General features: G+C 36.0%; 2 protein-coding genes and 2 long non-coding RNA genes across 7 annotated transcripts in view; 1 reads left to right on the top strand and 3 right to left on the bottom strand.

Moving 5' to 3' along the window:
* Nucleotides 1-1,998, bottom strand: part of LOC110371808 (uncharacterized) — a 115,178-nt gene extending 113,180 nt beyond the window's left edge. Inside the window, exons 1-2 of one of the 4 annotated variants that reach the window (XM_021328204.3) lie at nt 1,838-1,998; nt 1,202-1,401 (exon numbers count right to left, since the gene is read on the bottom strand). The gene's annotated coding sequence lies outside the window, so the exon portion shown is untranslated. Of the gene's footprint in view, nt 1-1,201; nt 1,454-1,837 lie in introns of those variants that run through there. The other 3 variants (XM_021328205.3, XM_021328207.3, XM_021328206.3) reach the window with 3 other exon arrangements.
* Nucleotides 1,999-3,273: 1,275 nt separating this feature from the next.
* On the bottom strand, nt 3,274-7,761 carry LOC126054655 (uncharacterized). Its single transcript, XR_007511043.2, has 2 exons — nt 7,323-7,761; nt 3,274-6,707 (listed from the first exon to the last, which is right to left on the bottom strand). It is a non-coding gene; the product is annotated as an uncharacterized LOC126054655 (long non-coding RNA).
* Nucleotides 7,762-12,234: 4,473 nt separating this feature from the next.
* LOC110378450 (uncharacterized) lies at nt 12,235-13,762 on the top strand. Its single transcript, XM_049839267.2, has 2 exons — nt 12,235-12,589; nt 13,059-13,762. The coding sequence occupies exons 1-2, from the start codon at nt 12,460-12,462 to the stop codon at nt 13,760-13,762; spliced, it is 834 nt and encodes a 277-aa protein (XP_049695224.2). The 5' UTR covers nt 12,235-12,459.
* Nucleotides 13,763-17,780: 4,018 nt separating this feature from the next.
* Nucleotides 17,781-20,375, bottom strand: LOC126054654 (uncharacterized). Its single transcript, XR_010276840.1, has 3 exons — nt 20,246-20,375; nt 19,038-19,796; nt 17,781-18,851 (listed from the first exon to the last, which is right to left on the bottom strand). It is a non-coding gene; the product is annotated as an uncharacterized LOC126054654 (long non-coding RNA).
* Between the last annotated feature and the right edge of the window lie 322 nt (nt 20,376-20,697).

The following is a 20,697-nucleotide window of genomic DNA, read 5'->3' as shown; positions in this document are numbered from 1 at the left end:
TTTTATAAAGTGTAAATAAATAGTAATTGGTCACGTTGCATAAGGCGATTCTTCGGTTGTCGTGACAGTGAGAGTATTTCTATGTTTTGTAGGTCGCGATCATTGTATTGAGTAAAACATCGAGCTCCAAGCGTGGGACATTCGGAGCAAGTGAAAACTAGACACACTTTGTTTTTGTCTAATTATAGATTAACCTGTTTAATTACCGAGATTTTTATGCAAAATTATTCCAATGTATTTTTTTATAATTTAAGAAAAACTTTTTTTTATTTTTTTATTTATTTTATGGCAATAATATTCCATTGTGTAAATTATATTCAAGTAACTATTATGAAGATTTTTAATAATTTGGAAATAATTACGCATATTATAACGTTAATTATGGCGGACCCAGATCTTACACAAAGGGTAATTTTCACAAGTCGGTAATTTTCACCCAAACTAGAAACTTGCTAATAGTTTTCAACGGTTATGGCTCAACGATGTTACACATTTAGTTCGGACCGTATCGAAGTTATGAAATGAAGGAAAAAATTCATTGACTACCGATTGTTACAAGCTCATGCTAATTCGAACGAAGTAACGCAACTGCTTTGTTAACGGTAACGGTTTGAAATATTTTCGCGAATTTCTGTCTCTTGATTTTAATTTAAATTGTAAGAAGTTTTAATTCTTGTTTGCTTTTTTGTTTTTTTTTTTACACATACAACAGACATTTCAAAAATATTTTAGTTTTTCTTTATTTCAAAAATAGAATATTTTATCAATTTTTAAATTTAGTATAAGCTATGGAGCTAAGAAAATTTAGTTCATGATATCTATTATAATACATACCGATATGTTTTTTTTTAATAACTTTGGTTCGTTTTTTAATATCTTATTTTTTTGGGAATATTGGTGTTGCATTTTTATTATGAGAGGATGTCGCATGATAAATGACACTATATTTTTTTTTTGTAGAGAGGCTTTTTGTGTGATGGATAAGAATATGTTCTTCTCAAATTTTTAATTACCTATGGATTATAATAAAAACTATATTTATATGACTCATCTTAACATTAAAATAATTTATCAGCCGATACCGGCTCGCCTAATCACTACTTTCTTCGTCTGTCACAGGAGAGAGCGCACCGCTATTTTGTTCTAAAGAAAGTTTATATTACCTACATTTACTTGACATCATTAAAAAAATACGACTTACCGTGTATATGCGAAACAAAACACAATCACAATATAATCGGCACAAGAAAGTCCGCAAGTTCACAGTTCACAGGTGTTGTGGCGCGCGATCTTGACGCGGTCTACGATTCGAGGTTCTAAGTTCGTTCTCGGCCAGTGTCGTAGTTGCACTGAGCGTTCTTAACGGAAGACCAGTGCGTGGTTGCGCTCGCGCACGCTCACCTAAAAGTAAAACCAAATAAGCGCGCGTAGGTCCGCCGCACCGTGTAAATCAGTGAGATATCACAGTCGATCTAACACCCTACACTATGCGTCGTATGCGCCCGATTTATTAAGGTTAAGGATAGAAAAGTACCAGCGATAGTTATGGGCAACATTTTTGCGTAAATCGATTCAATGTACCGTGCCTAAATAGCGTGACTCGATTTTAATGCTAATTGAGTTTCAGTAAGATACAATTGGAGCGTGAGAGTATATCTCGATAGTTAGTCTTAATTAGTAAGTAGATGTTCGAAGTTGAGTGCTTACGTGTGCTTGTGAAAGATGCTTTTGTGTTATAATTATTAAAATATAAATCGCACAGAATGTGGTACAGATCACAGTGCCTGTAATATAAAAGTTTATATTGTAAAATAGTGTGGTAAGTATGTTGAAGGACCTGTGAGAGTTAGCAGGTGACCAATTGTGTTGCGAGGAGAAAACATTCTCGTATCCTTTGAGTTCGTCCAAAGCTGTTGAGTGACAATAAATTCCAGTGAGGTATATTGCAGCTGGTGACTGGCCGCGAGGATACGTGCACTGTCAGAGCGCTCGGGTAAAGTACTGGGCGGTTGGGGTAAACATAGTGTCAAGACCGCTGCAGAGGCGTTTGCAGTCGTGCATCTAAGGAAATCGTAACAAAGAACCGTAATAAGTATGCAGTTATATGTATTACACATACCTATATTTACTACTAGATCATAGATTGTCTCGTGACTCATCCAAGATCGAAATCGTTTAATCGTAACTGTAGATTTCTTGAACCAATAAACAAGACGTGGTTTGCATTTTCAATATCAGCTTGTATTGTAAAATTCTAGCAAACATATTTTGATTTCAGCTTGAAATGAAAGTTTTTGATTAATAATACAAAACGTTGATCTAGAAAAGATATTTATAATGTGGCACTATATTACAGATCTGTAAGTTGTACGTAATTTAGCGTTGCAAACTTTACAATAATGGGCACTTATCTCGTTTGTGTAAGAAGTAGAACATATAGGTCTGTAACTAGTGTAGTGTGATGAAAAATTACTTGATATATAAGTACCTGGGAAATATTGTCACCGCATCAAAGTGCTATACTGTGGTAACGTTAAGCTTACGACATCAAAACCGATTTTGAATCGCGTGTGAAGAAATTCTAACCAGTTCGTTTTAATATCGATTACTTAAACGATTTTGGCTGTTATAAACTATGTACGTGCACATATTTCACTACGTAATCGATTGATTGCGCAAAATTGGTGCGTACACAAAATATGCGTTTACTGTTGTCGATTGTTGTAAATTGTAATGATCAATGAAACTTGGGTATACAACTAAGCTAATAAATATTATTTTCGAAATTAGAACTTTTAAATTATTTTAGTAAAATTCCATGCATAATGTAGGTAGAATGTCTGTATAAAAAAAGAGCAGCCCATTTATGTTTCCAAATATTAATTTGCATATTTTCATTTGACAACTCGTTGAAAAACCGTGAGAAGGTTTATTTCCATTTCAGCTAGATTTTAATTGAAAATAGAATGTTGAAAAAAAACCTAAGAACGAACTGATATTCTTCGTAGAAAATGATTTTAGACCTTTGAAAGCTGCAAAAATAGGACTAGAACTTAGAAGTTTCTACTATGCATAATGCTTAATTAACTAGTTTGACCTGGAAAATAGGGCCGTTGTAAGGGAGTTTAGTTCAGCCCAAATTTAAGTGCTTTACTCGTAATAGTTTCGGTGAGGCCACGATTCCACTCTCCAGAGAGTGTAGTTATTATTGCTCACATAGAAAAAAGGTGTCTAAAAATTTCCTTGCGTATTAGGGTAAAAATAAAACACAGCTAGTATGATGCAGTTGTAATTCAAATTAAATAAAAATATATATCAGGTTTTAGCATGATTTTTATAGATGGGCTGGGTGGTCGATCTTAAATCAATCATAATAAATCGTTATAATGGCTTTGAAGTCTTGGAATCTTCCCTTACAATATGGTCGTCGATAAGATCATGTGATAACTAGCTAACTGACTATAATATAATATTTGATTTATCCACGCTTCAAGTAGGTATTTATACACATTTGTTAGGTAAGTTACTTTGATTCCGATTATTTTACAATACGATTAATTCAGTTGCAGATGAGTCTGAATTGGTCCATGGTTGTTGACGATTTTCTAATATGTACTACATTCATTCGTGCGTTCATAATAAAGAAATGTACAATATTGACACTAATAAGAGACAGTTCTTATCTCAGTTATCTATGTATTTAAAAGAAAGCTCGTGTTACCAGTGATGTTAGATACAACTGCTTTTCAAACCAGTAAAATGATAAGCGGGTTACACGGTTGACATCACAAATGACTTGTCTATCTGTTGATTCAATCTCAAATCATAAGAGTTTATTTAATGTCGAGCTTTGGTTTGATCTTACTAGCTAGTCCTGACATAGCTCTCTAATTTAACTAAAATTGATTTATGTTTTATTTCATAAATTGAAGACATCAAAAGTCATCGACTGCTTTTTAAACTCGAAAGGTGAAACGTTATTGATATCAAAGTTATATCTAAAGTTAACAAAAACTTCAGGGCTTTCTTAATCACAGGATGGGTTCGAATTCAAAACACAAAATAAACAGAACATTTTCATGGCCGAAAAGTTTGTCAAAAGAGCTGGAAGTTGGTCATGATTTATCACTCCAAATTGATTTAATGACTAACAGACGACAAGGCGGTGGCACCAACAGTGTCTCGACGGGAGTTTCGAAACTTTTACCTTACCGATAATAAATGAAGCAAGTTATGACAGTTGGGATGGAATCGTGACCATTTGTGCGTGCTGTCAACGACTGCGGCTACTGCGCCGACGCTGCCGTCGGAACAAAGAACAAAGCAATTAGCCGCGAGTGTTATTCATATCTGACGAGTGGCTTAAGTTGATGCTATCGGTGTAAGCAGTACCGGGCTCAATTGATAAAATATATTGATGTGAAATATTTTCGGATAATCTTTATATTAAGGGCTTTTTAAGTTCAGTCTCCATCGCACGAAGCTTTTGTTAAACAAATAATAGAGAGTGGGTGCTTTGTCTCTATGCTGTAGGTAAGTAGTATGTACTCATTTATTACAAAGAGTTCCAAAGTTTCCCGTTACGTATTCACTCATAAACTATAGTCCGTTTTCCGCGGCTTATTTTACCTACGTAAGCCAAATAAGGCAAACTTGACGTTTTGTTTATAAAACATTAATTCGTAGTAGGTATTGAAAAAAAAACCAATACGCGTAGAAAACCACTCATGAACGACTTGATCCCTATATTAAATTGTATAAAACACTAGTATGTTGCATATTATGACGATAGATGTCGCCACTTGTCGTCAGACTGACATCGATAAACGACGATGGTCGAGAGGATGGTGATTTGAATTTAATTTCCTTAATAAATGGAATGTCCAGTAGGGAAAATTAAAAACAATATGTATTTAATTTATGTTTGGTTTACCCGTTGTAGACAAAAGTACTAGTTGAACGAATCATTTTTGGCTGAATTCAATAAGAAGTATTTAATTTCATACTGCATACGTGATGAAAGAAGTATTTCTTTCATTTTGGAAGTCAAAGAGCAATTTCTAGGACTGCGCATGATTTTTAGACAGTAATATTCTGACAACAGCAAACTCTGGAATATTTTTATATAAGAATTTTGAATAAACAGAAAAGTACCTAGAAATAATAAGAAGACTTTCTACATGTCTACTGGGTATTTCACGCCCATTCTTTTTCTACCCTTACAGGATATAATGAATACTTCGAACTGATGTATAAAAATATAGTAGGTTTATAGCAGATATTAATTTTTTGGCTACTTATTATCAGATGTACACAATCAATTAGATATAATAAATATATATTTTTTTTGTTTGTTTGTAGTCTAAATGCCCAAGTAATATTGGCAATATTTTATCTCGATACGGGTTGCAGTTACTGCATTACGCCGGTAAAATTTCGGGAAAACAGTTATCAATATGACTAATTGTGAGTAAAACCAGAATATGATTAAATAGGGATAATATTCTATTTATATTTATTTTCCTTATTATTATGGTTTATGGATAGATGGTAGGTTTATGGATATTTAATATTGATTTAACTATTGCTTTTAATTGCATGTAACTCTTTGATTACCATGTTATTTTAATACGAATTATTTGCCAATTACAAGACGAATTAGAAAATCACCTACTAAGAATAGGTGAAACGAAATCTAAATTAAATAAGTTTGTATTATCTTCTTACCTACTGAAAATTATAATGCGGGATCATATAAGGGCGGACCTTTTTCCTCTTCCAGGATTAACGAAAGAGGGGTTATAGGGTACAGTTCTTTCTAACCAGCCAGTAGTGTTGGCGGCCATGCCCTCGATGACAGAAAAGATTCATACGTTAATATTGTAGGTACGGTAGACTGCACATCAGTGGTAACTGTCATGCACCTTAGCTCAATAGTAATAAGTACGATTTTCCTATAAAACTGTTACCGCTGACCAGAGTCGACTGTACTAATAAAATATCATCATTTTGAAAAAAAAATATATATATACCTACTATATAATTTGAGTTATATCCTATATTACATAGAAATGGAGAACACAATGGAACACCTTTATTGTTAACTAGTTTCTGCCAGCGGTTTCACCCGCATCCCGTGGGAACCTTGGCACGAACCCGGATAAAATAGTAGTCTATAGCCTTCCTCAGTAAATGGGCTATCTAACACTGAAATAATTTTTCTAATCGGGCCAGTAGTTAGACATTAGCGCGTTCAAACAAACAAACAAACTCTTCAGCTTTATAAGATTAGTAAAGATAAACATAATCAAAACTCTTATTGTTAATAAAAATAATTCACTAATTCAGTGTCTCCATTATGATCTGGTGGTGCTTCGGTGAAGTGCTTTCGGTGAAGTGAGAACAATTAATTATTACTTTTTGTCATTACATTAGTAATCGTCATCGATGATATGTGGACAATGACCTTCCTTTGTGCGATATTTACCACTAGGACATAGAGGCGATCCAATAACCGGCCCTCCTTCTCTGTTACGATCAGTGAGCATGTGCGGCGTGAGCACGACGTCGTAGAGGTACAGCAGTATGTCTGCGGGCGCGGCGCCGGCTAATGTCAAGGGGATGTCGTCCGACGCGCCGCCGACGCACATGTCGCACGCTGCGATGCTCAGCGCCAGTAATATCATTACCAATTTCATCGTGTGCCGCTGTTGGAAAAATGATACAATTTTGTACCTTAGTTAATTCGAATGCTATGTTTTTATATCAACTGTATTATAAGAAATCTGGTCATGTAGGATTACCGTCCCATCTGGCTATGAAGGAATGAAAGTACGTTTAATGCTTGTGCACTAAAATATCTCCTACGCAGTTGGCTAATCTCCTTACATGAGAACAGCCGCGGTGGCCGATAAACGGCTAGGAGGACATCAACATTATTATCATCATCATCGATATACCAAAATATTAAAACAAACAAAAACAGCATGGCGATCCAACGAGGTAATGCTGCCAGCCTTTTGGGCAGGCTCCCAGTCGAATGATGAATTTATTGATGCTTTTTAGTTTCAGTGTTTAGTTTTTTTTTTTGTTCTTACTAGAATAGTTTTTATATTTTTGTGTTGTCAATAAAATGTAAATACCTATATTAAAAATTTGATAAAGTAATAATAAAAAAAAAACTATCATATATTAAAAGTTACAATGATCATTCTGCTGGGTTAAAAACTTTTTCACAACAAGATAGTTAACTTTATAGAGGTATATCACCTTGCTTAAGCTACACTAAAATGTAGACATAACTTATAACATAAATCACGTACCTAAAATATTGCAGTTCTTAATTAATCCACTGATTTTACAAATTCAAATCAAATTTAAGAGGTCACTTTTCACTGAAACAATATTTACCTCAGAAGTAGTCTTTCGGTATACACAAACAGATGATGGTTTAAAAAAAATTAATAAATCTGTACACCACGACGTCGTTTTCAGATGTCAATTAGAATTATAATAAATTACAATAGTTGCCAGCCAGGGCTCATATAGGTAGTCATTACAGGAAAATGTTCAGCTCATTCTTGTATCACAATAATTAAATGATTTACTTATTATTATTGTTTACATTGATTGACATTACTTCAGACATTAATTCTGAATTATAATTGGGTTTATTTTTATTTACTTTGGGAACTTTTGTTAAACTTTGCTTAGCATTGTTTCTTTATGGCTTGCTAGTGACTGCAGCACTTCTTACATGTTCTTCTTGAATAGCAGCAAGCACGTCATGCTTACTTAGACGGTATGGCCAGCGGTAGCGTTGGGGGTCGGGTTGTCCCCTTCCCTCAAAAATGTGCGAAGGGGTCGATGGCTGATCCTCGCGTTATACTCGTGGTCGTGAGGTCGTGTTGATGGCTATTGACACTTTATAAATATAGTATGATTTTCTATTAGCGTTTTTTTATAAGGAAAATAATAATACTGTAGTCCTAGCAGGTACACCTTGTTTGTGTTGTACAGCTAAAACATAAACATCTGCGCATGTAGGTGGGCACGCCGATTTTATGCTTATATTAAAAATACATTTTTATTTTATTAACAGGAGGCTTTAGATACATTTAATTGACTATAAGTAATGCTTGAGTACCTAGTCTTTATAGGTGTAAATCTGTGTGCTAGCCTACTTGTGTTCAGTTTGTTTTTTTTTCTTAATTTTATATAATAGTTATCATGTGATAATGATATTTTTATTTGACTTGTTTGATATACATTCTGGTTCTTCAAACCTTACAGACAGACATGTGTTGCTGGGGAGTTTGTTGCGCCACTTCTTCTTCCCAGCAAAAACACATAGGAAGTGGTGAAGGGCGGGCGTTTTGGGGGCTGTCTTTTGTTTTTGACATTTGAAAAGTGCTGATTTATCAGCCTAATTTGAATAAACGATTTTGAGTTTGAGTTTGAGTTCACAGACCTTCAGGTAAATTATAAAACAAACTAGTTACACACCATTCGGATAGTTTAATTTGTATCATATATTCAAAATAGTATAAATTTTAGTGTAAAAATCTTAAGAGGCTGAATGCACCGAAAACATACACAGAGAAGCAGGTTGACGCGACGTTCGTAACGTTCATAACATACATATAAATTAATAGCTTTAAAATGAGTAGAGTAATCAAAAATAAAAATTAACCAAGTTCTGTACCTATTTACATGGACTCGTTAATGTTATAATGATGTGTAATACAGATATTTTTGTTTGAAGATCATTTTCCAGTCAAGGACACAGTCAAAAACCTAGGTGTACTCATTGACAAACATCTTTCCTGGGGCCCTCAACTACAAGAGGTTAGTCGCAAGGTGTTTGCATTTGTCCAGTCCCTGAGACGACTGAGGAACTTTCTCCCGATTGCCACCAAAACTGCGCTTGCACAATCCCTCCTGCTTCCCATCCTTGATTGTGCAAAATGTTTGTATTAGATTCATATTTGGCTTGCGCAAATATGATCATATTTCTGAATTTCGTTCAAAGCTCAAGTGGCTTCCTATACGTCTTCGCCGGAATACTCATATCCTATCTTTACTATACAACATATTGTTTAATCCCACTAACCCCCCTTATCTTAAAGAACGTTTCAAGTTCCTTTATGACACACATACAAAATATCTAAGGTCATCAGAAAATTTGAGGCTCGAGATGGCGATGCATTCCACTAGCTTCTTCGACAAATCTTTTACGGTTCTGGCTGTTCGGCTATGGAATGCATTGCCCGTTACGATAAGACAGTATCAATCATTAGCCCTTTTCAAGAGTATGTTAAAAAACCACTACCTTTCCTCCTAACGGTAGGTTAATAATACTATTTGTATTTCCAAAAATCTATATTTAGCATTGACATTATATATAGGTTTATATGTATTTATTGTAATTATTATATATATTTAGTTTATAGTTTGTGTAGTTTATGTATTTATGACAATATTATTATAGGTACACAAGTTGCAGGAGCAAGTGTACACTTTGCCTTACTGCCTACCATATAATCTTTTCCATCTCGTCTCAATCACATAAGGTTGTCTTGTCTGGAAGAGATCGCTCTTAGCGATAAGACCGCCCATTATGTCACCTACTTGAACTACCTAGTTTAAGATCAAAAATGTAAAATTGGTGTAGCTAATAAAGAATATCTATCTATTTTATAGGTAAGTTTACAATTTTACAAAACTTTTCGAAAACGTGTTTTCAAATTAACAGGGTTCTCAGAAATATGTTCAAGATCAATATATATTTTTTTCACCGCCAAAAACTATAGATTTGGCCGAAGAATTGTTTGAGGCAAGCCAATTTCGGCATGCAGCCCCTTAAGGCTACATTGGGTTCAAGTTTTCCAGGAGTTTAAGGTATCCAAAATAGTGTAATTACCTACAAAACGTACGTAATGAACATTCGATTTCTAAATCAACTACTGTCCCACTTAAAGTTGGACCTGCAGGAGATGTTTTTGGGTAGAAATCTTACAGTTTCTTAGGACTAACGTAAGCGAATAATAAAGCACAGTATTCCCAATTACCCAGAAGTACATACAGACAGCCATATCCTCGATAAATCAGTAATGCCTACCGAAAAGGTTCTCTCTTGAAATAAGACATTATGATTTCTTTTATAAATTTAATTTTATTTCTGAAATAAAAACTTCAATGACTTTTGAAAAAATTCCAGGTCCATCATTTTCCATAGAAAAAGGCGTCAAACAGGGAGACCCGCTGTCTCCTAATCTGTTCACCTGCACATTGGAGGAGGTTTTCAAGAAACTCAGTGTGCCGTGGACATCTAAGGGTATCGTCATCGGAAACAAAAGGCTGACCAATCTGCGGTTTGCTGACGATATAGTTCTTTTTGCGTCTACATCAGCAGAGCTAGAAGAAATGCTCCAAGATCTGAGCAGGGCAAGCCAAGAGGTTGGACTTCAAATGAACATGAGCAAGACACACACAATGACCAACAGCACGAAACGTAGGGTCGAGGTAGATGGGCAAGCTCTACACTATGTCGACGAGTACATCTACTTGGGCCAGTTAGTTTCTTTCGACAACAGGCAGGAAAAGGAGATCGATCGCCGCATAGAGAACGCCTGGAAAAGCTACTGGTCCATGAAGCAGTACATGAAAGGAGACCTTCCCCTTTCACTCAAGCGAAAATTAGTCGACATGTGTATCTTGCCCGTCCTAACCTACGGTGCACAAACTTGGTCTCTCACTGAGTGTCAGAAGTCCAAACTCAAGGTTTGCCAGAGAGCAATGGAGCGTAGCCTTTTAGGCATTAAACGGACGGATCGCATCCGGAATACCGTTATACGTTCCCAAACAGGAGTCGCTGATGTGGGCCGAAAGGCGGCAACACTGAAATGGAACTGGGCCGGACACGTCAGCCGTATGCATCCGGAAAGATGGGCCACTATTGTCACCCAGTGGATACCCCAGGATGGACACCGCAGGCGGGGTAGACCCCGGAAGAGATGGCGTGACGAACTGGACGCCTACTGTCGAGACTGGTGGACTCTATCGAAGGATCGAAAAGTGTGGAAGCGGGATGGGGAGGCCTTTGCCCAGCAGTGGGACACTATAGGCTAGTAGTAGTAATAGTAGTAGACTTTTGAAAAACTCAAATTACATGCAATCTATACAATAATAATTATTTATAAGCCAAATAACTTCCCTCTGCAGTTCCATACCATAGAATACATTTTATATTATTGAAGTTTTTTTTTTTTAAATAATACGTAGTATTTTTAATTGCTGTGTGCGCCTTTAATGTGCATAAATGACTGTAAAGTGTTATTTTAATAGATTTATTTTGAATAAATGAAGTACACATGGAAGGTATTTGTTATTATTTTTAAATATTGGTAATACTTTGTCAAAAATAATTCTTTAATCTTCTTAAAGATTCTTATTCTTCTTCTTCTTCTTCTTCGTCTGGATATATAATATAGTCGTTTTGTGGACAATGACCAAATTTTGTGCCAGGTTTACCACCAGGACAAAGACGCGATTCAAAAACCCCTCCTTCTCTGTTACGATCAGTGAGCATGTGGGGAGTGAGCACGACGTCGTAGAGGTACAGCAGTATGTCTGCGGGCGCGGCGCCGGCTAATGTCACGGGGATGTCGTCCGACGCGCCGCCGACGCGCATGTCGCACGCTGCGATGCTCAGCGCCAATAATATCATCACAGTTCTCATCTTGTGCCGCAGCTGGAAAAATACTGGAAATTAGTTACCTATTGTGTGCCCATTTATTAGGTTTAAGGATCTAATGTGATGGAGAACTGATGTACTAGTAGGAGCAACTCGTGGCTCGTGGATCGATCACAAAGTTAAGCCACGCTTGGCGCGATCGGTTCGGGGATGGTTGACTATCTTGTCTTCTTTGTTTCGGAGAGCACGATAAACTGTAGATCCCGGTTGCCGTTTGAACATCTTTGGCAGTCGTTACGTGTAGTCAGAAGTCACAAAGTCGTTGTTACAATAAGATACGCTTGGCTTGCGTCAATACGCACTAAACACATCATGTCATGTTGAATAGTTTACAGGTATCAAAATGTTGAACAAACAAATGTGCATTAAAAACATGGCAACATATTTAATACCAACATACATTTAAGCTTCTATACCTACTATCAATTTTTGGTAAATTGGCAGTAGGTATATACTAATATTATGCTTCAGTGTTTCGTTCTCGAGATTAGATTAAAACACATGTAGTCACACACACAATGTCGCCACTATGCACTCAGTTTAAAGAAAAAAATAATAAAAAAATAAAATATTGTGGGTAGACTGCACTTCCCTATAGAATATTCCGTTCGGTTCGTCATTCACATTTCAGTGCTCCGCCACTTTGCATTATTAATCGTGTCAGTGTTATTTTTATCGGCAGTTTTAGGTTTTTTGTGTTCAAAATGCCGAAAAGAAAGCGTGGTGATTCAATAAGTTATATAAGAAAGAAAATTAAGAAGCTAGAAAAGAAGTTATTAAAAGGATGCCGCAGATCTTCGTCCAGTTCCGAGCAGTCGTCGTCAGAACCACAAGGTAAGGTTTATTCTGCAAATTTTACATGGATAAACGTTACAACGTATGAGTTGCAACTTATCCGTTTTAAACTCGGGTTCACGATGCAACGTTTAGAGTTCATCTTACCCGCTGTATCCGTACTTGTGTACATACACATTAAATTGGTTACCTGTTTAGGTATTTACCTAATTGTAGTTACATATTTTATCAAACTATGTTTCTTACTTAAATTGGGTTCACGATGTAACGTCTACGAGTTCATCTTACCCACGTTTTGTGTTTTTTCGTCCAAGTACCTCTCATGACGAATAAAACATTACCTGTTCAGGTACTTACCTACCTACCGTTAATTAATTATGATAATCGGAAGTTCCTTCCATTACTATCTACTTATTTAGTGCGTTATTTTTTGCACTACAAATAAGCTACCTAATTAGTTTTCCTTACGGGAATGATAATTATAGCAAGTTATAAAATCTGATTACAGATGACAAATTTATGGATTTGGAGAATCCTGCATATCCAGTAGTAGATCTAGATGAGCCGGTACCATCAACCAGCGCATCAAATATACCTGAGGTTACACAAGAACCTCCTCCCCAATCGACGGCTGTTGAAGCCGGAATAATTGAGATTGAGGATCATCAACCGGATTTAGATGAAACTGTCCTGCAAATATTAGGAACAGATCCGTTAACCACTACGAGTTTTGGTAAGGATATCCAGAAGGACCTAGCCACTCGTTATGAACACATAGCCACTTCTGGTTTGACGAAAGAACTCCGCAAGGAGCTTTTAGAATCTCACTTACCTCCAGCTAACTGTAAGCTGATTGACGCACCGTCTCTTAATCCTGAGATTAAAGCTGCTGTCACGGACGTCATAGTGAAGCGGGACAAAGCTATGCAGGCGAAACAGAAACAGTTAGGCAGTGCTATCGCATGTCTAAGTGAAGCTATTACTATTCTTTTATCAAAAGAAACAAAAGATCCTAATATACTAAAATTACTCGTGGACGCAGGGCGCATTTTGTGCGACTGCCAACATAATGATTCTATCACTAGACGTAACTTCATTCTTGCTGTCTTGAAGAAAGAATTAAAAGATCAGATGCAACTGACCAAAATTGACAATCTTTGTTTTTGGACAAGAGCTAGCCGACACATTAAAAACTGCCAAGGCAATAAATAGGTCAGGGCTGAGCTGAAGTCTGTTCCGTTACCCAAACCTTCGAGCAAACCGAGACCTCCGCCTTCTACCAGGAATTTAAACTGGAAGGCTCCAGCCCCGAACCGCAGACCGACGGGGCCTCGGATAGCGAAGGAGTCTGCACCTTCAACGAAGCAACAGCACGCGCACTCGTCCAGAGGGTCGCGTCCGAGCAGCAGCCGCAGCCGCCAGTAGATACTACGGTAAATTTTGCCGGTAGGCTATGTCACTTTTTTAATCAATGGTCACAAATTACATCTGACCAAACAGTGCTGTCATGGATAAAAGGTTATGAAATTCCATTTGCACAAACTCCTTATCAATATAATATACCACCATCTAGAAGTTATTCACATGCAGAAGTACGTGAATTTGATCAAGCCATAGATAATTTATTATCTATAGGGCCGTTTCAAAATGTCAACCTAGTACCGGCCAATTTATTTCAAGCATATTTTTAGTACCGAAACCAAACGGAAAAACACGTCTTATTCTAAATTTAAAAAATTTAAACAAATTTATTAATACAAAACATTTTAAATTAGAAGATCTTCGAACAATTATAAAGCTTATATCGAAAGATTGTTTTATGTCAACAATTGATCTTAAAGACGCATATTTTTTAATAAAAATTCACGACAATTCTAAAAAGTATTTAAGGTTTCAATGGAAAGACAACTTATACAAATTCAATGTTTTACCGTTTGGTCTCAATACTGCGCCGTATGTTTTTACTAAAATTATGAAACCAGTTGTCAAATTACTGCGTTGTGCTGGTTATTTGTCAACAATATATTTAGACGATCTATGTCTTATATCACATTCGTATAACGATTGTTATGATAATGTGACTACTACAAAACAATTACTTTGTTCTTTGGGCTTTATTATTAACGAATCAAAAAGTTGTATGATTCCAAGTAACGCCTGTAGATTTTTAGGATTTGTTATAAATTCAAACACAATGGAAATCTGTTTACCTCCTGAAAAACGTCAGAAGATAAAAAATGAATTACTAAGATTTAAAAACATCAAAAGATGTAAAATTAGAGATTTTGCTCGTTTAGTAGGTCTTTTAACATCTGCTTGTCCAGCCATTGAATATGGCTGGCTATATACCAAGGAGTTTGAGAGATGTAAATTTCTAAGTCTAGAAGGCGATAATAATTATGAGAAGTTCATGACTGTATCACCTTCTTTAGGTCCAGATTTCAATTGGTGGATAAATTCTATCGATAACTCCGTCTGTAAAATTAAATTTGATGAACATAAATTAGAAATTCAGTCTGACGCCTCAACTACGGGATGGGGTGTAGCCTGTGCGGGAGAAACGGCAAGCGGTAGTTGGAGCCAGGAAGAAAGAAATGAACATATTAATTATTTAGAATTAATGGCTGCATTCATTGGGCTTAAAATTTTGCTAAAAATTATTCGGCTGTCAAATCATTCTACGAATTGACAATACTACAGCGATTTCATATATTAATCGCATGGGAGGCGTGCAGTTTCCGCATTTAACCAAACTTACCAAAGAAATATGGCAATGGTGTGAGGCTCGTAATCTGTTCATTTCTGCTTTATATATCCCATCAGTTGAGAACAGCATTGCCGATGCTGAATCGCGACGAGTCCACCCCGACATTGAATGGGAACTAGCAGACAGTGCCTTTCAAAAAATTGTAGAATGCTTTGGTCAGCCTAATATAGATATGTTTGCCAGCCGTATAAATAAAAAATGCCCTAATTACGTGTCATGGCACAAAGACCCTGACGCATATAGCATTAACGCATTTTCTTTATGTTGGTCTAAATGGTATTTTTACGGTTTTCCCCCATTCTCAATCATTCTCAAAACATTGAGAAAGATCATTAGTGATAAAGCTAGAGGAATACTAGTCGTCCCTGCGTGGCCATCACAGCCGTGGTATCCCTTATTTAATAAGCTCCTAGAGAGCCAACCTTTGACATTTCATGCTTCTCAAGGATTGATAATTTCTCATTCCAGCAACCGTCAGATACACCAGCAGATTACCCTGGTTGCCGGAGTCTTGTGCGGGAATCTCTACTGAGAAGAAGTATTCCTCCTGCATCTGTTCACATCATGTTGGCATCACTATCGGAAAATTCCATCAAACAATATGACACTTGTTTGAAGAAATGGCATTTATTTTGTAAAGCCAACAATGTTAATATTTATGAGGCCTCTATCCCAAAAATTATTTATTTTTTTACTGAGCTTTTTCAATCCGGTGCTCAATATGGTACTCTGAACAGTTGCAGATCGGCTTTGTCTTTAATCATTGGTCATCAAATCAGTGAAGATGATCGGGTAAAGAGATTCTTCAAAGGGTTATTTAGACTTCGGCCACCCTTACCCAAATACGATTCGACCTGGGATACCTCATTAGTTATAGAAGCATTGGCTAGCTGGGTGCCTAACGATAATTTACCTTTAGATAAAATTACAAGGAAATTGATTACTATATTGGCACTTGTTACAGCTCACAGAGTTCAAACCCGAAGTATGTCCTGCTAAGTTACTAATTGATTACTTACATGTAACTGAACAATTACGTCATAATCATACCTTTCTCTTTATTAGCACCAAAAAACCACATGGTAAAGTTGGTGCTCAAACATTAAGTAGGTGGATAAAGAGTACTTTAGAGACCTGTGGAATTGACGTTTCCATTTTTTCTGCTCATAGTACCAGGCACGCCAGTACTTCCCGAGCTCATATTATGGGCGTCAATTTAGATTTAATAAGGAAAACTGCCGGATGGTCTGGCACATCTTCAACTTTTGGAAAATTTTATAATAGATCAGTTTCAAATGCTCCCAGAGAAACATTTGCTAGGAGTATCCTAATTGAGGATAATTCATAAATTATTCCCTATTTTTTGATTGTATAATTAAATAATCTATCTTTAAAACGATATTAAGTTGCGATATGAATAAATCGTTGTTAATTGTGTACCTTTCATTGTTAATAAAAAGATTAGACAATGAATCGGTTTTTTGGTTCTTCCAATAAAATTATGGATTCACCTGTCTTCCTATCCATTTCACAATTTCTTCTTTCTCTCAATATCTACATGTGTTTTAATCTAATCTCGAGAACGAAACACTGAAGCATAATTAATGATTAAACGAACTTACCTGTGAGTGAAGTTCTATCATAATTATGTGAGGTGTTTCGTTCGAAGAGATTAGAGTCCCGCCCTCCCTAAATTTACCCTCAAAATTGTGAAATCGATAGCATATTGTCTTATCTCTGAACTAAATGACGAACCGAACGGAATATTCTATAGGGAAGTGCAGTCTACCCACAATATTTTATTTTTTTATTATTTTTTTCTTTAAACTGAGTGCATAGTGGCGACATTGTGTGTGTGACTACATGTGTTTTAATCTAATCTCTTCGAACGAAACACCTCACATAATTATGATAGAACTTCACTCACAGGTAAGTTCGTTTAATCATTAATTATATAGGTAAATGTGAAAGTTTGTGAGAATGTATGCATATTTGTTATTCTGTCACGTAAAAATGGCTGGACCGATTTAGTTGAAAGGTATGTAGATAGGCGATGACCTGGATTAACACATAGGCTACTTTTTATCAACACACACGCGGGCGAAGCCGCGAGCAGAAGCTAGTATAATCTATAGGCCAATGCAGCTTGAGAATAAAGGTATTTTGCATTTTTTTATTTTGATATAGGTACTTACTGAATTCCTAAACACAATTATGCCAAACGCTACTGCTCAATGACTTATAAAGTTATGATTACGGGATCTATGTATTTACGAGTACTAAAGTAATATCATGTCGATGTAAACTTATAGAAAATTAAATATTAATACCAATACATTACCTGGAAATGTAGGTTTCCGTATAACACCAACTATTTACTTGATTGCAAATTAAATAGACGTCTTCGTCGCACGACACACAGATTTTTAATGATATGTCAGTGAAGCAACAAACATGGTGATCTCTGCAGGAAATTGTTATCGAATTTATTAAGGGTAAATATACTGATTTTGTGGTCAGGAAAAGACTTAAAAATACCTTCTACGTACATAATATGCATACCTACTTAGAAATGTGGTGCTTGTATATTAGAATACCATTTAAGGACTTCAGAAACATATGTACATTACACACAATGTTATTTATGTTTTACGACTTAGTTAATATATATGTAGGAGGCCATTTTATTTTTAAACCCGCGAAATCAATAAGTGCCACTCCCGCTGTGGGTTGACAACGTGAGGGAGTGTCAGACTCTTACTGACTCAACCCCATCATGTTTCTTCCGAAGCACTTTATGTACCAGGGCCGGGGTAACTCTTTCGAACAATCCCACTGCCCCAGAACAGTCCCACAGCTCCGAATGTATACGGCCACTCAAAACAAAATCAGAACGTTCGCTGTAACTCAGACTGGCGAGACCATCATAAAAAATGTTGTACGACGATTAATGGAGTAGTTACCCTTTGGGAAAAATGCTGATGCTGACAAGGTATTTGGAGATTCAAATATAAATTAATTAATGCAAATATTCACTATACAGTTTATTTCAATATACATATTTAAAAATCGTTATACATCTAAAACTTATCTTATATAGATACAACTTATAACCAAAGACATTAAAAATTGCTGGACAGTTGTCTACAAACCACTAACATGTAATTGTAATCTAATATCTACTTAATATCAACTGATAAAGAACTTCTTAAAATCAAGTTTTACAGCATAACGTTGAAGAACTTATTGTAAAGTAAAATAGTCATCGTAATCATCTCTAGGAGGTGGGCAGCGGTCACGTACGCGGTTCATACCGCCGGGACATTTAAACGATATGATGAGCTCCCTCTTTTTTCTTTTACCATTCCTGAGTTTGGGTTTCATCATAAAAATATCATGGAGGTACATAAGTTTGTCTTCAGTAGCTTTTCTATCTAATACTGCGGTTGTTTCATCTTCCATGACAGTCGGGTCGGTGAAAGCCGTAGTGACTGCGATCAGTAAGATGAATGCAACTGTCATCGTTTGCAGTTTCTGAAAAATTACAATAATCCTTTAATTTTTTTTTTTCAGTATACACCTATTACTTTTGGGGTTGCTAAATTTTTATTTCCTCCTTTATTCAATTATTTCTTTATAGTTTAAACACGTTTTAACATATCTGGTATATTGGCCAAACCATATGAGTAGAAATTAAAATAATTACACGCAATTACATACCTTTTATAATAGCCCTATTGGACACACCCTTTGAACCACATGGTTAACTCCAATCTTTTGAAAACACTATTTGTTTATTTTGATAATAGAACTTTTGTTGAACCTGAACTTTAGTCTAAAACACTTTGACACTAATTTATCATAAACAAAATGACCGACGCAGATTCGTGGCAAATCCATCGGATGATTACATTGTACTAGCAAATAAATAATACAGGAAAAGGTTCGCATGTTGTTGATGACCACATTTTAAACATAGCAATAGGCACATAAGTGAACCATATTTAGTCTTTTGTAAAACATGACTAACAATCGCCTAAATTAGAGTATTTGTTACAGTTTTACCTAAGTTCGCCGAAGTACCAAACTGTCAGAATTCTTGTTCTCCTTAAATCTGTTCTTATTAAATGGCACTATATTCTACTTACTATTTACCTTAATGTATAAAATAATTTATTTAAGTAAGTCAAAGTTTTAGTCATCATACAAATAATCCTTGTCTTGTAGCGGGCACTGCCCGGATTTTGTTCGAGGTGTACCACCGGGACATAAAGACGATCCAACAAGCGGCCCTCCTTCTCTGTTACGATCAGTGAGCAAGTGGGGAGTGAGCACGACGTCGTAGAGGTACAGCAGTATGTCTGCGGGCGCGGCGCCGGCTAATGTCACGGGGATGTCGTCCGACGCGCTGCCGACGCACATGTCGCACGCTGCGATGCTCAGCGCCAGTAATATCATCACAGCTCTCATCGCGACCAGCTGCGAAAGAAATCCACTCAATTAGTTGTAGCCGTCGGAAATGCTGCTTTTTTGTCTGAATGTACCTATGCATATTTTTTTTATTTTAGCTGACGATAATATGATACTACCTAGCAAACGGATTTTAATATAACTAGCTGTTTGGCCGCGGTTTTACCCAAATTAAATTCTGTAAACGGATAAAATATAGCCTTTATTACTCGAGAATAGTGCAGCTTCCTAACAGCGAAATATGTTTTCAAATCGGTTCAGTAGGTAGTTTCGGACCCTCTAGGATAGAACAAACAAAAAAGTTTCTTCTTTATTGCCATAGACAGATAATAAAGTTTTATTTGAAACAGGCCCCCATTTGCGTCGTCGGTGTACCTATAAGTATACTTTTTTATACTATTCAATGAGTTTTTATCAAACATTTAATCGTGCTTTTACTAAAATTAATGAATACTTACATTTCCAGGGACTGCACTTCTTTTAATCACCAATACAATATTAAAATGATTGTTTTATTTATATTATTAAAACGCGTAGACGTTGTCATCACACGCCACTCACTTTCCTTATAAGTAACAATAGTTGTAACAGCCCAAGTCAATAGACGCTGGGAAACTACACATAATTAACAATTATGCGGTCAAGATAAGTTTATCCTTAACAATAAATACTTTTGAGTTTTTTATACATACTGTTCTGTATTTAATTCCTGTACTTAGATGTGTTTTAGCGACGGATCCTCAGGAAATAAGACATAGGTACGATTTTTTATTTTCTAACTTAATTAGTGAAATTGGCAAGCCGTTATTTGGAATCCGTTTTAGCTATGTTTATTAAAAAATAAAAGTGGTTACACTACTCCAAATAATGTTATTTTAAATAATTTGTATTATGCCGAGATACATAACCA

Source organism: Helicoverpa armigera, chromosome 10, assembly GCF_030705265.1.
Source record: "Helicoverpa armigera isolate CAAS_96S chromosome 10, ASM3070526v1, whole genome shotgun sequence".
NCBI lineage: Eukaryota > Metazoa > Arthropoda > Insecta > Lepidoptera > Noctuidae > Helicoverpa > Helicoverpa armigera.
Note: the sequence above shows the minus strand (reverse complement) of the source record. Positions and strands in the feature narration are given on the sequence as shown.